Source organism: Atractosteus spatula, chromosome 6 (genome assembly GCF_055471065.1).
Source record: "Atractosteus spatula isolate fAtrSpa1 chromosome 6, fAtrSpa1.hap1, whole genome shotgun sequence".
NCBI lineage: Eukaryota > Metazoa > Chordata > Actinopteri > Semionotiformes > Lepisosteidae > Atractosteus > Atractosteus spatula.
In genome coordinates, this window is record NC_142711.1 from 47021005 (window position 1) to 47035343 (window position 14339).

The window sequence follows — 14339 nt, forward strand, 5'->3', positions numbered from 1 at the left end:
TAAATACAGGACATCCTGGGAGCACTGTACAGCATGAGGAAGGGGGGTTGGTGGGTTAGAGCAAGATTACTTTGGTTCCACACCCAAAATTCAAATAATCAATCCGCAGGTGGTTCAAGTCACTTGCAATTAAATGGGCGTTATCTTCTATCGTCATTTAAATCTTAGTTAATTATATAATTTGTAATGAATTGTATGTCCAATTAAAAAGAAATCATGTGCACATCTCAGCAAGGAGTGTTATTTTTGATGTGTTACACCAAATTCAACTTCCCAAAGGGTAAGGTCTTGTGAAGGCTAAATTGCTCCTTTATTCTAGGTCTTTCATTGATGTATTTCTTTAGGTGATCAACACCATCACAATTTTTTTTCTTTTTGCAAAAGTAGCTGCGAGCTAAGTGTCAGAATTTTGCAATTGCCTTTTCCTTAGACAAGTGTGTGTTCCTTATATGATTACACCTAAAAGAGGCTCTTTTTTATAAAAAAGCCACTTTTCATACCACCTGAAACTCTGCTTTGATAATAATGCTTTCTTAGCATTGAAATATTGATACGCTTCTCTGTCCCTATAGCTCATTGAAAAATCATTTTTTTTCTTCTATGGGGCTTAATTGGTCTATTAATTTTAGTAATTCTAAATAATAGTAGTAATAGTCTAAATATTTTTTTCTTTCATACGATGAATACAATTATACAATTATATAGACATCTCAAATGATTTATGTTTAAATTGATACTCCCAGAAAAAAAGCTTTTTGAACCTCTATAGGTCTTCAGGTGGTGCTGCTTTAAAGAGCTCTAGGAAGCCTGCAGAGACACTGGTGTTCCTGGAATGGAATTAAACCTCCCAGTCCTCTGTAGCAGCAAAACTTTTGCTAAATATGTCCCTCTCTGAAATAGATGAAGGTTGAAGTGTCTGTTTATAGATTTAGTTTGGCTTGGTATTGTGTACATTTTATTCTTCAAACGTTATGAATAACTACAGAAAGGCGTAACAAACATCTGTATGTTGGCACCTGCATCTAGCCTGACGTTCATACACCTGATGGATCCAAGTTCCAGCACTGCCTAGTCAGGTGTCCACACCATAAAACACCAGCAAGGCTTTCATGTCAAGAGTATCTAGCAGCTATATCACCCTGCAGCTCACAACCCACTGTAGCTAAGCAGGTGTGAGCCCAGTCGGATGGGAGACCTCTGGGGAAAAACTAAGGCTGCTGCTGGAAGAGGTCTCAGTGGGACCAGTAGGAGGAGCTCACCTGGGGTCTCTGTGGGTCCTAATGGCCCAGTATAGTGACAGGGACACTATACTGTAAAAAAGGTGCCGTCTTTCAGATGAGACATAAACCCAGGGTGTTGACTCTCTATTGTTATTAAAAATCCCAGGGTGTTTCTCTGAAAGATTAGGGGTATTACCCCAGCATCCTGACCACGTTTGCCCCCTAGCCTTCACCAATAATGGCCTCCAAATAAGCATATAAATGGATGTTAGTTTCATTTTCTTTTATTCTCACACAAGCAGCCATCTAGCCTACATTTTTACGTTGTGAAAAACAGATTTTGTTTCCAATAGTTTATTGTAAATTACATTGCATTTTCATACAAACAACTGTAAGTATGCACTTGTAAGCCATGTGGAATTGAAGTGTAACTACAGATGCTGGAAAAGCTTTTCTACAGTGAAACAAAGGTTTATGTTTAGTGCACTTGCTGTATTAAACAAGAATGAGCCTAAGAAAATTACATTGGTGGTATCCTGTTGGTACTTCAAGTTTTTTTCTTTTTGAAAGTTTCACATAGTGTAGTTTGCAATACATTTGATAAATTAAAAATGTACTTGAAGATCCTTATAAGTTATACCCTAAAAGGAAATACTTAAGTAACCTTAACCTTAACATCTTAACCTTATTGTGAAAATAAAATCTAAGATACTGCAAAGAAAACAATAACAGTATTTAAATGGTTACAAATACAATGATCTTCCAACAATAAATGTACTTGAAAATGTAATGGACATCTGTCAGTTTAATAATATGCAATTCTGTTGAATCAAGTCTGAATCACATGTTTTGTGTAAAACTCACTTGCAAACAGCAATAGTATGTCTTATTAGACATATTATTAATTTCTGAATTAAACAATGACAAGTCTTCGAAAAATGGATTATTGGTGTCATACGCGCTTGTCCATGGATTTCCAATCAGAATTGCGGCTTTGTCCAATTTTTATCCTGATCCGTCAAAGCCGTTGGCCTGTGAGCGCGCTGGGAGTAACACTCGGTCTTTCCGTCCTTGCAGAAATGGAAAGTGCCTGTGAGGACAAGAAGGATGGCGAAGGGATCGCCGCTGCAGCAGCCCTGGCCACCGAGAGCTCGGACAAGAAGGAGGATGTTTCCGCGCACACACAAACGCAGGATGAACAAAGAGGTAAACAATGGGCCGCCGAGAGCGAGTCCCATTCTTTAAGCCTCACACATGAGGAAACTGAAGTTTGTAAGGCACAGCATATTTCTTGGAAGAAAACGGAGAAACTGCTTTTCTGGTTTCTTTGCATCTGGACGTTCTCAGCATGTGATGCAGATATAAAAAGATTTAGCTATAATTATATACAGTATATAGGAAGAATAGGAGATTTTTGTGTGCAGTGTTGATGTGTAAAGACATTCGCCCAGCAGTCAGAAGTTCCCCTAACAGATCTTAAAGCTTTTGATCAAGTCCCTCTGTTCTGGACAGCTGTGGTTTTCATCAGTGTGTTTTTTTTTATAAAGGTCAGTTAGTAGTACAGCAGGTGCTCTTCAGAGGAAGTACTGAATCAGACACATAAGTCCTAGTTAACCTCTCCCTGAAACCTCAGTTTGACTCTATTTTGGTATTCGCCTCCGTGGACAGAGGTATCTGTATTTTAAAGCTCCAGGGGTTGGTAGACTGGAAATTTTTTGGTATCCCCTCGACTGCCCCAGTGAAAATCCACTTAGATATCATTATGGTTCACTTTAGGGGAAGCACATAAAAGTAAATATAAAAACAAATCCCTGAATACAGAAAGGATATTCTAATTTTTGCAGAAGACACCTATATTATATTAATTATATTTAATTATATTAAAGAATACAGTGGTTTAGGCCAAATTGGAAGATGAATGCACTCATTAGATTTACTGTATTATAGATAAGCCAATGTTCATGTTTCTTTAAGGAAGCAAGCATTTTGAACATCTTAACTGGAAGGCTATGATATTATGCAATTCATATTTTTCTTGGGTGGTGTTAGAGGATAAATTATCTTAAAACTAACATTTTCTGATGCATCTATTAATAGTATGCAAAAATATCTTAAAGTATTAGATGTTCAGATCCTAACAGAGGTTAAGCAGACAAACTCTACAAGGCCGATGTATATACTGGGCAGTAAAATATCAGGAGATTGTATAGTATAACTAGATTGCACATGAAATATCAAATGCATTTTGTTTTTGTATATTTAAGATTGGTTTGTTTGCAGTAATGAAAGCGCTGGATCTTGGCAGGTAAAAATGGTGATCCAATTTGTGGGGGCGAGGAGAAGGCAGGAGGTGGGGAAAATTCAGACGGGATCGACCTGTCGTCCATAAACGCCATGATGTCAACTGTGATGAGTGTGGGCAAGATGAATGGCGCCAGCGACACCTCCCCCGTCAAGACTTCCACCAAGTCTCCTGGGCCCAGCCGGATTGGAAGGAGAAACCAGGTACATACAGAAGACATGTTCATGTGGCACTTATACTCCTGGATCCTGATTTGTGTTAATAATGAAAATGATTGTCCACTTGCCTCGGTATCATTCTTAGTATGCATCTACAGTGCATTATTGGGCTTCTGAGTGTCCCAATCATGTGTGTTCAGTTAATGTCTTACAGTAGATTAACGCTTAGCTCAGTAGTTATGAGCCTGCTGTGATCAGAACTTCTCATGGTGTCTGAATAGTCAAGTGCCAGGGGGATTGATTGAGTCCAGCTGAGGCCATAATTTCCTCTGATTATCATGAAACCGTGACCCTTGTGTTTGGACGACGCTTAGATTGTCATCTATCACAGATTGCCACTGTAAATCCAGGGCTATCCATTACGCAAAATTATGTCTTAAAATCATCAAAATGGAAATGCGTAGACTTTGCATGTGAGGCATTCCTGTTTTGGAAAGTTCTTTTAGTTAGCAGGCCGGTGGAAAGTAAGCAACTATAGAATTGATCTGTTTAAAAATTATTCCTCATTATCTCCTTGAAATGATTTCTTTCTGTCATCGCAAGTTGTTCGGTGTTTTTACATCCTTATTAATTGTCCAGGGAAACTTGTGTTATCAGCCTACGAAGAACACCCTGAGTTAGGACTGCTGTGATGGGAAAGAGTACAGAAAGTTGATAACGTTTAGACTACATTTTATTAATTGGACAGTTGTATTTGTGAAATGAAGATGAAATGTTATTAATATAGTTCAGGTGGGTAGAGAATCTTTAATGACCAAGTAATCCAGGTACTGGTCATGGGAGACCTCCTGGGAAAAACTAAGCTTGCTGCTGGAAGAGGTGTTAGTGGGGCCAGCAGGGGGCACTCACCCTGCGGTCCATGTGGGTCCTAATGCCCCAGTATAGTGACGGGGACACTATACTGAAAACAGGCGCCGTCCTTCGGATGAGACGTAGAACCGAGGTCCTGACTCTCTGTGGTCATTTCTCGAAACAAGTAAAGGTGTAACCCCGGTGTCCTGGCCAAATTTCCCATTGGTCCTTACCAATCATGGCCTCCTAATAATCCCCATCTATGAACTGGCTTCATTACTCTGCTCTCCTCCCCACTGATAGCTGATGGGTGGTGAGCATTCTGGCGCACTATGGCTGCCGTCACATCATCCAGGTGGGGCTGCACATTGGTGGTGGTGGATGGGAGTTCCATTACCTGTAAAGCGCTTTGGAGGGTCCAGAAAAGTGTTATATAAGTGTAAGCAATTATAATTATTAATTAATAATTTGTTCCAACTTTAGTGAAAGCTATTGCTACAGAAGTTTGATCCACAAGAATGTTAATTAACAGTGTTAGAGAGCAGTAGATCGATATGATGTAGCAATCAAAATGAAGAAAAAAGCTCAGCTTTATTGCAAAAAGCAGTAGTTATTCTAGCCCCTTAATTCCACCACCCCCCCCCCCCCCACCCATTTCATCTGTAGTTTTGTGTATCAGTGCTGTGTGCATCTGACCTGGATGGAGGTATGTGCTGTGCCCAGTTGTGGTATGGGAGTTAAGTGAAGTTAATCATCAGCCCTTGTGTCAATATTAGCAGGATGAGATTGAGCTCTGTGGTGTGCTCTGATCTGCTCTTCAAGGTGAAACAGTAACCAGACTCGATTAGGGTCATTCAACGAATTAAAAAAAGGCAGGTGGCCAACAAATGCCGGCTTGATGAATTAATCCCGGCAGATTCAGGCAGAGAACTGCCCGTTTTACCCCAAATAGCTAATAGACTGGAAAACGATTGGATTGAGGCAAATAAGGCTGCTTTATACCCACGGCCTTTTATAGTTGTCCTTTTCACAAAGCTTGGAATGAACTGTTTTTTTCCGCTCTCAGACTGTGGGCTCAGTGGGGATTCTCATGGCAACATTATTTATATCAGTATCTCTCTATATAATTTAAAATAGTGTAAAACCTTTTCTATATGTAATAAACTTGGATACCTTACAAGATACAGATGCATTAGTGCTCTTGCTCCTCACACAAAGATCGTTTCAAGCACACATTCAGTAGAATCAGGAATTCACAGAAGTATCAAAGACACAGAATACTTCCTGATTTCAGCTAGTGACAGTGACAGCTAGCTTCTTTTCTTTTTTTAATTCACACTGTCGCCACAGAGCAGAACATAGGGAATTTCTGGTGGTGTATTCCCTATTCCACGCACTTGAAAATGGATCAGATATCTTAGGTTTGTTGTGTTTTACAGAGTGGAAGGAAGGTTTGGATGGATGTTCGAAAAGGCAAAACTACATTTGATGCTGTAGATTCCACAAGGCCATAGAGAGGACAGAGATAAATGACACTTGACCGTATCAAAACTGAGAAGTAGGTTCCATGAAGGGTTAAACAGATACAACAAAGATGAGTACCATATGTGAATGTAATCAATTAAGCCAGATCTGCTATGTTAATATAAAATATATAAAACAGTGAAGCATGAACCAGAGGGGACAAATGAAAGCTCTGAGGAAGTGCATTTAAAAGCGAGAACAGGAAGCTCTTTTTTACTCAAAGGGTTGTAGGAGTGTAGAACAAGCAACTCAGCTGTGGGAGACGATGCACTGGCTTTTTGGATGAAACTGAATGAGATACTTAGATCTGTTAACCAAACTAGCTAGATGTGGTGAATGTGCTCACCTTGTTTGTAGACTTTCTTCTGTTCTTAACATTTCAGGAGAAAACTTACTGTGTTTAAAATAATAAAAATATATACAAATAATTTATATAAATATATATTTTTTATATTTACTAAAGAAAGGTGTTATGCTGTGTTCTACTGATGTATGTTTTGGAACGTTTAGCTGAGATATTGCCAGAAAAGCTGTTTAGAAATATTATAGTAAAGCCTTCGGATAATTTCCAGAAAGTCTTATTACTTTTCATGATTGCTCAGTGTCTTACTCTGTTTTATGTGCAATTTTCAATATGCGATTCTGCTTTTTGTGTTACAGGAAACCAAAGAAGATAAGTCTTCGTTCACATGTCCATTGTGTGACAAGAACTGTCTAACACAGCATCAGCTCACTATGCACATTCGACAGGTACAGAAAATAGCCTGAACATTGTTCATACGGTATCTTAAGTATCATACCCAGTCTCTGAGAACCCTTTTAGAGTTTTGTAAGTCCTTAGCATTCAACAGCTCAGCTAAAATGGAGGGATAAACTATATGGAAGGAAACATTTCAGACAGAGTCCCAGCACCTTCAGTTGAAGTGTTATCATTAAAATGTCACCATGGCACATTCAGCTTTCTAACAAGGATTTGGCACATTTTTGTATTTTACAGTCAATAAAGACAAAGCTCCAGAACACAGTAGGGCAGAGTTAATAAGTGATGTTTGAAGTTAAAGAGTTTGGTAGCCTGTTATTGACAGTGTCAAAAACCTTTTTTCATCCATGTCAGGACAAAATAGCTTGTCTGGGATTTTTGTATCATATGCTTATCCGTCTCTAAAAGCACATAGAGGAAAACAGTAACCTGGAATTCACAGTGATGACACCAAAATGGAAGCATGATGCAGAAAATATATCCTTTGTGAGCTATGTAAAGGTGGCAGAATCTTCTGTTCCTTTAGCTGTGCGTTTGTGACTTTTCCCCCGTTTCATTGGTGACTCATTGCCTCGTCTGAAAAAATATCAACAGGACAGTAAACGTTTACATGTTTTTGCCATCAGTTGATGTGGCAACGAAACCCTTGCTGGGCGACCTCCACATTGCCTGTGAGGTGCTCTGTTTTATAAGCAGCACAAAGAAGGTCAACAATAGGCTAAACCCCAGTAAACTCTCGCTTGACCTGCACTGCCTTGTCAAAGTGCATCCCTCACATCTTGTCCAGACCTGGAGTTGTCCACTGTGGTTTTTTGCCATCCAGCATGATTGTTTTTTGCACATAACGTGCTGCAGATCAGTGCATTTGTACAATATACAAAATCATACTTTTAATTACTGTATGGTAAATAGTTATTCTCAAGGATTACTGTTCATTGTCACAGATCAAAATGTGTGTTTTGCTGTTTGAATATTAAGACAAGGACATGGTATTAATACACTTACATGTATTACGTACATGTATCTACAAATTTAATATCTCGGCGCTAATCTGGTGAGGAAAACAGCAGTTCTCTATTTATACACAAAGCATTTTTTTCATTTGATGTATTTTGAATCTATTTTTTTTCTATTTTTCTCACTTTAATATAAAGCGCTGCAAGAGTTTTGTAGATGGGAGAAACATCCGTCATGAATCAGCCAAAAAAAAAATGCTTCGCATTCTCAGTTCTCTGGACAGTGTTTTTATCAAAATGTGCTCTCGGTGCCCTTTTTAAAATTTATTTAATTTTAAGCATTTTGTTTTTGCTCTTAAACATTTATACTTCTGTGAACACCTTCACATTCTGAGAGACTATGATAATCTCATGCGTTTATCCACATTTAGACAACAAATTATCTCATGCTTTTATCTACAGTGATCCATTTATACAGCTGGGCATTTTAGCACAGTGTGAAATACCTTGTTCAAGGGTATATGAACCCTGTGACCTTCCAGGTCTGTGTCCAGAGCCCTAACTGCTACTCCCCACTGCTGCCACTTAAAACTGTCAAAGTCCTGAATGGACAGCTAATGAAGCAATCACCGGAGCAGCTGGTTCTGATCCAGGAGTTGCGCTAAACGTTTGTTTTCCTGCCCCCCCCCGCAGCACAACTCTGACAGCGGTGCCACGGATCACTCGTGTAGCATCTGCGGAAAGTCCCTGAGCTCGGCCAGCTCCCTGGACCGGCACATGCTGGTGCACTCCGGAGAAAGACCCTACAAGTGCTCCGTCTGCGGACAGACCTTCACCACCAACGGCAACATGCACAGGTCAGCAAATATCCCGACAGTCGCTCTGAGCAGAAGGCATTGAGATCGGGGCAGGGGATCTGTGGCACGGCTGTGATGTGCAAGAATTCAGGGGGAAAAAAACAAGCCAGAGTTGGGGGAGGAGAAAATTATGCTTTGCTGATTGCTCACAATTATCAACCGCCTGTGACTGTCCACCATTCGTTTGGACGACTCTTGCCCATGCATTTGACGAGCCTGATTTTCAAAAGTCATGTTAAAGCATGACGTGGTGTGTCAGTTTGGCCTGAGACATTTCATTTTCCCCGATTTCCTCCTTGCTCTCTTTTAGTAGGCTAACTGAATATTGTGTGTTTCGAAATTAGCTATGTTGTCCTGCTCCAATTTTCCATTCGTGCTTTTGTGAGTGTCTTGCTTGTGATTTGTAGCCAATCCTTATGCTTGGAGGTGCCTCAGATTTGTCTCGTGTATTGGTGGCACATGACACAGGATTATCCTTCAGTTAACATATTCCCACAAATGTCTCTCATCTCCAGATTTTCAGAACCTAATTGTAGCATGTTGGCGTATCTATGGAGAAAATTGATGCTTGTATGTTACATCTGATAGAATTTCATCAATAAATTGCTGACCTTTGGTTTTAGGTCTTATATTATATGTAGGTTCTAGTATATATATATAGCGCTTAGTGTTTTACACTTTATTTGTCAAGGAACAGCATTTAAAGAAGACATTTCTGTTAGTAAAATAACCAGAGAAAAAGAGCAATCCAAATGCACTACCTTGTGGGTTGCATTACCTCAGGTCTCCCTCTGTTAGATCCATCTCTGGAACAGTGTGATTCCACAAACTCTTTACACTCCATTTAGGTAATTTGGAGTTTCTCAGCCATACAGCACTGTCTGAGAATAACAGCTATAATTTGTACTCCCTTATTTACCAGGATGCAGTTCACAACTGTATAGCATCTGAACAAAGTGTTGCAAAACTGCCTAACAGGAGTGGGGGAGGAGTGCAGAGCAGTGTAAGCCACCAAAGGGGTTTTTAGTGAAAAAATGCTGAGTTATGCAGTACTTCATTGCAGGCAGTACAACCTTCATTTCACAAATGCCTCTGTCATTTAGAGACCCTATCATTTATGCAGTTATTTCAGTCCATAGCTAAATGTATTTTCTACTACATCCCTTAGGGGTGTAGAGATGTCAAGAAAATAAACCAAAGTGAAGCTTTCATTTGAAAAGTTCAAATGCCTTAAGTATTGAGCTTTAACCGATTAATTCAGTTAAAACTATTTTCCTCATACCCCTATTGCAAATGCTGCTGTGTGTCCGACTTTTGAGTTGTACCTGTAAAAACTAACACTTCTTGACTGGAAATTTAAAACAGCTGAAGACTTGAGACATGCATTAGATCCATTATCATTTCCACGAATTCATAATTAAGGAATGTGGCCTTCTTTGTTTTTTAGCAGTGATTCAAATACTCATACAATTCTCTTATGCCAAGTCACGATTAACCTTGACGACGCTTTAGATTATCAGTTTTTTTTTCTTGCTTTTTTATACTTATGTAACACTTGTTGCTTGGTTAGGTTCTCATGAAGAGGTAACTTGTCGCCTGTTAACCTGTTTGACAAAGGCACAGGGAGGAGCTTGAACATACCTGACATTAGTTTGTGTTTGTGTAAAAAGAAAATCAAACTCCCCAAAATACGTGATGGAAAAGTAGCATTTCATTGTAGTAGACATAGCGGCAAAAGGTTTGAGCTGTAGTTTTTCAAGTGATTGTTTTTGTAAGTTGTGAAAATGTAAGAAAGTGATTTGGTAAGTGAAGATAAAAAGGATCCACTCCACATGTCTTAAAAATTTAAAATTTTAAAATGAAAATCTAAAAATGTGTTTTTAGTTATTGATTTAATGTCCAAAAACAATTTTTTTAGCCTTTCAAAATGATTGCTGAAAATAACAGTGATTTTAAACATTGGCTTGTCAGCAGTGAGGATGTTGTGAATCACAGAAGCACCATGTTTTTGTTTAATTAATGGCAATCGCATATAAAAATGGGATTTTAACTTTTAAACTGCGCTAAACTGTTTTGAGGGTATGTTGCTCAAGTGGCAAAAGGTTAAGACTTGAGATATGTCTTGATGATAAGATGGCAACTGTACAGTTGTTTGTGGAAGAAAATGAACTCCTGTCTTTGCCTGATATGCTCTCTCACTGTTAGAGATTCTTGGCACAGAAGACAATGGAGAAAAGAGGAGCTGCTGTACATTTTCTGTTGCTTCTTATTCGCTTGTATTGAGAGGAGTGTGTTTCAAAGATAACACATTCAGAGAAGTTTGGGGAATTGGACGTAATGGATATAGCACTTGTTAGAGAGACTAAAGGAAACTGGAAGATGGGTTTGAACTCTCCCAGTAATGGTATCTGCACCCAGCAGGCTTTACTGATCCCATAGATAAACACCAGTTTCCTGTTCAGCTAGAACTTTACCTACATCTTAATGGAACACAAGAAGCAAGAAGGCAGGGCTAAACAAACGGAGAGTACCAGTCTCTTTTTACAGTGGGCGCTTTTGGTATTTTTGCCATTATGTACCTCTTATGGGGTTAGAGACTTGCATTTCACTTTTTTTTGTGTGTGTGAGGAAGCATTTCCTTGCAGTTCAGACATGTTGGCGTTCCTGTTATTGTGGGGAGACAGGGGGGAGGTGATGTCAAGATACAGTTCTGACAAAGCTAAAAAAGGCCGACTAACAGACGCGATTTCATAAACAGAAGGCCGAGAATCATGAGTGGGGTTTACATGAATTCATTTTCATGGTTGTAGTGGAACACTCTTTAATATGGAAATAAAAAAATAATAAAGAGCAGTGTAGTATTTTTTAGTAGAAATGTAAAAAAAAAGTTCTTCTGTTGATTGTTGTGATAAGTCCATATTGTGAGGCTAAACATTTTACACCTTAAACCTACACCTAAATGAGACATTGATGTAAAAGGCATGCAAGACTAAACTTCAAAAAGCAGCCAAATACAGTTACTCTTACTTCCGACACTTTGTATTTTCATAGGTGTAAACTCAAGAGTAAGTACTGTATTTTTAAAAGAATAATAATCTTGTAATATTAATATATATGTGCAAAGTTATTTGTCTGTTAATAAGCAGGCATGCACATATGAGCTGTTTGTTTTTAGCTGTTTGCTGAAATTCTAAATCACGTCTAAGGTGTGTTTGTGGGAAAACTCTAACAATTTGATTCTATTTTTTAATTGTATTTATGTAAGTTCTGGATAGATTTTTTATCACGTGAAAAATAAGAATGACAATATTAAGGAAGCCAAAATATATTTAAAACAAAACAGTTTAGATTTGATAGTGTAAAGTTAAGGGGACCTGCCTTATGATGTGCAGTAGGCTGCCTGCCATTTTGAGCAGCTTCTTTTAGAGCAGCAGGTGTTAACATGTTGTTTCCCAAAGGCGTGGTACCTTGAGCTTCACTTGACATGAAGCACTCTTTCTTCAGCATCCAGTGATTTCCAGAAACCAACAGTTTCAGAGGTGTTGCTTCGGATTTTTTCATCCAGAGGAAAGAGCACCACCTGCTGGTCGACCAGCTACATTTCCAAGAACGGCTTAGTGTGTTCTAGAGGCTATCTTTTACAGTGTGAACCTGGCCTAGCCTTGTTTTACTTTAAAAGTCTGCTTTTAAAAAATCTCTGTTTTGTTAAGAATTAAGTGTAACAGATTGAGGGAAGTTGCCAGTGAGCACAAGGTGGTACCGTGGAGTTTTTTTTAAGTCTGCTTTTTTGCTTTGCACTTTAAATGAAAACATCAGAAGGCAGTCTGGAATAATTCTGCAAGTGAACCCAGTGTGAACAAGGAGTCATTGTGCGTTTTATTTCCTCCTGTAAATGTACCTTTACCCCTGAAGCTTGTTGTTAAACAGAGAATTTCATTTAGGCAAGATTGTAACAGCTGTAAGAACCTGCCCCAAGGATAACTATATTTGGATGCTAGTCTTAAAAAGAGCACATTGTACTGAGCCTAAGATGCTTTTCACAGTCCTACTGACTTTCTACTACATAGAAGCGCTTCTTTGACATTAGTTCCTCAAATACAGTTGTCTCCTTAATATCCAGTCATTAGAGCATGTTAATGTGCTCAAATGAATGGCAACTTGGAAGGTTCAGTTTTCAGTAGCTAAAGAAGGATCCATAATTTGCATTTATTTATTTTTTTCTTACAATACGTGAAATACCAGAACTGCTACTTTTATGTATATCTCAGGTGACGAAATTCATAAAAGGCTCTTCGCTTTGTTTGATTTTTAATGTACACTTTGGAATATGCACATTCATTTTCACTCCTTCATCTTTTACTCATTTTATAAACCACTTCCATAAAAATGTCCAGAAAAAAACAAAACATTTTAAATAATGAAATGTAATTTTAGGGTTTGCTGTTTGCCAAGCTTATGTATATACATGTATTATGTATACTAGATGTTCAAGTGGGTTTCCTCTAGACAGTTGAAAGACATACTGGCTCTGGTGTAAGTGTGTGACTCTGTGTCTGTGTGTGGCCTGCGATGGACTGCCGTCCTGTCCAGAATGTACCCTGTCTTGCGTCCGTGGCGATATAGGCTCTGGCTCCCCCGTGACCATGTACTGGATAGAGTAGTTAGAAGATGGTGGATATTTCTGATGAATATATGTGGAAATGTATTACCTTTTGAAAATAAAAATTGTGTAGGTCTTTCAAGGCCAAATTTATCAGAACTCCCACAACTCTGAATTTCTTGAGGAAATCATTTAATTCAGAAAAAAAAAAGATTCCTGGAGGAGCCCGTTAGGGTAGTGGCAGGGATCCATCCCAGCAGATCTCTGCTGGACGTCTGTGTTATTTCAGCTCTTCTGTTATTTGTTCCTTTGTAAACCTCATTATTACAGCCTCTTGAAAAGTTTGTTAAAGCTGTTAAGCACAAAAAGTAAAAAAAAAAAAACTACTTTCAATAATCTCTACATAAATATGAAACTTATTTCTTCTAAAGAGGAAATGAAGATTAAAAACTTGTGGCCATCAGTGCTGTGTCTCTCTCATGTGTCAAGGTAGTAGCCGGGCCTGAGACTTCTGAGTTAGTTAGCAGAGTTGCTGTCAGTGTGCTGGGGGGGGGGGGGTAGCCAGGACTTGCTTGCTAATAATAACGTAGCTGGGAAGTGAAAACCAAGATGATGAAAGATTAGGCTAGCTGCCATTGCTTTACACAGAAGCACACGTACACACGTACATTCACAGAAACATAATCACAGGGCCTCACAGATTAACCTTCTGCTGTTTTCCCATTAGCACGCACGCCTTGTAAAACCGGGATGGCAGGTTTTTAGGTGAGAAACGTGTCCCAGCGAGTCAGCATGGTTTGTTCCAGCCCTGCTTGGTTTTAATCTGTCATCCATCTGCATTTGACCTTTAACCCAAGACGCTAAGTAACCAAATCCAAAACACAGTCCCTCCCACTCACCTTGTCTGGTTAAAGGTATACGATCCTTCTTTTCATAACCTAATTTAGGTTGCTTGATACTGTCTCTGTGTTAGCTTGCTCCTGAAAAGCAAATGGTACGTAGATTTGATTTGTGCAGAGTGGAGTGTGCAGAATGTCATTTTTTCAAAAGCACATTTTAGTAAGTAAATGTAAGAACTCATTGGAGCTGGAACACATTTTGTATTCTCCT

At 38.9% G+C, this 14339-nt stretch overlaps 1 protein-coding gene across 3 annotated transcripts in view; it reads left to right on the forward strand.

Annotated features, from left to right (window-relative positions):
- Positions 1-14339, forward strand: part of LOC148832965 (ras-responsive element-binding protein 1-like) — a 73895-nt gene that overhangs the window by 37102 nt on the left and 22454 nt on the right. For all 3 annotated transcript variants that reach the window (XM_088918310.1, XM_088918311.1, XM_088918312.1), the window contains 4 exons: positions 2298-2426; positions 3526-3725; positions 6717-6806; positions 8466-8629. In XM_088918310.1, the coding sequence (XP_088774436.1) occupies positions 2298-2426; positions 3526-3725; positions 6717-6806; positions 8466-8629 (583 nt within the window). The remainder of the gene's footprint in view (positions 1-2297; positions 2427-3525; positions 3726-6716; positions 6807-8465; positions 8630-14339) is intronic.